Source organism: Rhagoletis pomonella, unplaced genomic scaffold (genome assembly GCF_013731165.1).
Source record: "Rhagoletis pomonella isolate Grant_MI unplaced genomic scaffold, Rhpom_1.0 Rhpom_scaffold_00004, whole genome shotgun sequence".
Lineage (NCBI taxonomy): Eukaryota > Metazoa > Arthropoda > Insecta > Diptera > Tephritidae > Rhagoletis > Rhagoletis pomonella.
Genome location: NW_023458558.1, coordinates 79,017,751 through 79,019,743, shown reverse-complemented (window position 1 = coordinate 79,019,743; position 1,993 = coordinate 79,017,751). Strand labels below are relative to the sequence as shown.

Genomic DNA, 1,993 nt, shown 5'->3' with positions numbered 1-1,993 from the left:
TCAGATCAGCCTTAGAGGCTTCCCAGTCCTCTGTTGTTCTCGTGGCTTTGGCCTTATTGAACATTGTCCTATTGGATTCACGTAACGAGGATAATTCTTTTGACCACCAAGGTGGTTTGTTTTTCCCCCTGTATCTAACAACCGGGCATCCGGCTGACAAAGAACTATTCATAGCTTTAGTGACCTGATTAACCAACCCGTCCAATTCCACCCGCGTGGCGGGGTCCCGGGGAGGTATCTTTGGCTATAAAGTCCCCAGTTTTTTATTGTAAACACTCCAGTCGGTATTACGCACATTTCTGAACTCCCTAACATGGGGGGTCTTAAGATCTATTTCGAATTGAATATAACAATGGTCAGAGTAAGACTTTTCACTAAGTACTCTCCATCTCTTAATTTTATGGACAAACGAGTCCGAAGTCAGGGTTATGTCCAAAACTTCCTCTCTACTCTTTGTTATAAAGGTCGGCTCTGAGCCTAAATTCAAGACACTAAGTTTATTTCCTAGAATGAAGTCTAGTATCGACTCACCTCTAGCGTTCGTGTCCGTACTCCCCCACATCGAATTGTGAGCATTAGCGTCGCAGGAGACAACCAGTTGTTTTTTCTTATAGGCTGCTTCCTTGACTAACGTCCGAACCTCCTCTGGTGGTGCGTCCTTGTCATGGGCCATGTAGGCAGAGGCTACCCAGAAGCTGGTTTTATCCAGTTCTATGCTTGCCGCTACCAAATCGCCGTCACTTAGCTGTGGGAGCAGGAAGATGTTTAAGTTGTTCCTTGCTAATATGCAAGCTCGAGTCTTACCTGCATTTTGTGCGGCAATTAGCTTAAAGCCCTTCACCCCAAGCCCGCAGATTTTGTTGCCGAGTATCTACGGCTCCTGGATGAGGGCAACGTCAAGTCCACCGGCAGCCAGGCGGACCTCAAGATTCGCGGACGCGAGTTTAGAATGGTGGAGGTTGATCTGGATCAGCTTCATAAGACTCCGTCCGTTTTACCTCCACCATTGTGACATCTACGTCCGCCTCCTCGATCTCCTCACCCTCGGTGTCATCGGCGAGGAGATCCTCTTCATAAAACAGCGGCCCCAAACCGGTTAGCCCCTCTGAGTCGGATGAGCATTGGCTGCTGGGCAACCCTTCTTCACCACCGCTGCGCATGCCGGACTTATCACTCTCCTCATTAAGGCCCAAGCCCGGTTCGTCGCTGCGGTAGATTCGAACGGTTGCGTCAACAAACCCGAATCTGACTTCCCAATCCTTCTGCGCCAATGGGGCGAGCGATTCGGCGTTGAGGATCAGCAACACCTGCCTTCTGTTTCCTATCGGCTCTTCGATCTTCCCCACCTTCCAATTGTGTGTTGGCAGGTCCTTATTGCAGGATCTAAAGATCCGCTCTATTTTTTCAGGCTCGGCTGGTTTAGCCGGAATCCAAACCCGAGCCCTAGGTCTGCTAGGAATCTCTTCCTAGCTGACCGCCTCTAGTTTGGCTCCCGGCCAAACCTCACCAACCTTGCTAACGGCCAACCTGTAGAGCTGGGCTGACCTATGGTCCTCGCAAGCGATGAGCTTTGCCCTACCTTGATACCAACCGGAATCGTGGCAGAGAGGAGGAGGTCCAGGGTTTTCCTCTAAGACCTGGAGGTCGATTTCGGCTATAGCCTCCTGCACCTGCCTCCATTTCTCCTTCGGGATGGTCCCCTCCTCCTCCCCTCTGTCAATGATGGCCAGTACCTCACCGCCTCCCTTAACAACGTCCCTGATGGAGGGGTATTTATGGCCACCTGTTCTCTGTCTTTTGGCGACCCTATCCCCTGCCTGTTCAGCAGATCGTTGCCTCTTTGGAGCAGAGCCTGCCGGTTTGCCCAAGCTGGCTACCACTCCCCTCGCCCAGTCCAATGACTTGATTTCTTCCTCTGTCAGCTGTTCTGTCGGCAGGTCCCCTATCCTATTAACGACCCTAATGGCCGCCTTTCTATCGTAGTAGGCCTGCT

General features: G+C 51.4%; 1 protein-coding gene across 1 annotated transcript; it reads right to left on the bottom strand.

Annotated features, from left to right (window-relative positions):
• Nucleotides 1-323: 323 nt before the first annotated feature.
• LOC118738341 lies at nt 324-866 on the bottom strand. The gene is made up of 3 exons (XM_036469266.1): nt 805-866; nt 411-745; nt 324-330 (listed from the first exon to the last, which is right to left on the bottom strand). The coding sequence occupies exons 1-3, from the start codon at nt 808-810 to the stop codon at nt 324-326; spliced, it is 348 nt and encodes a 115-aa protein (XP_036325159.1). The 5' UTR covers nt 811-866.
• Nucleotides 867-1,993: the final 1,127 nt, after the last annotated feature.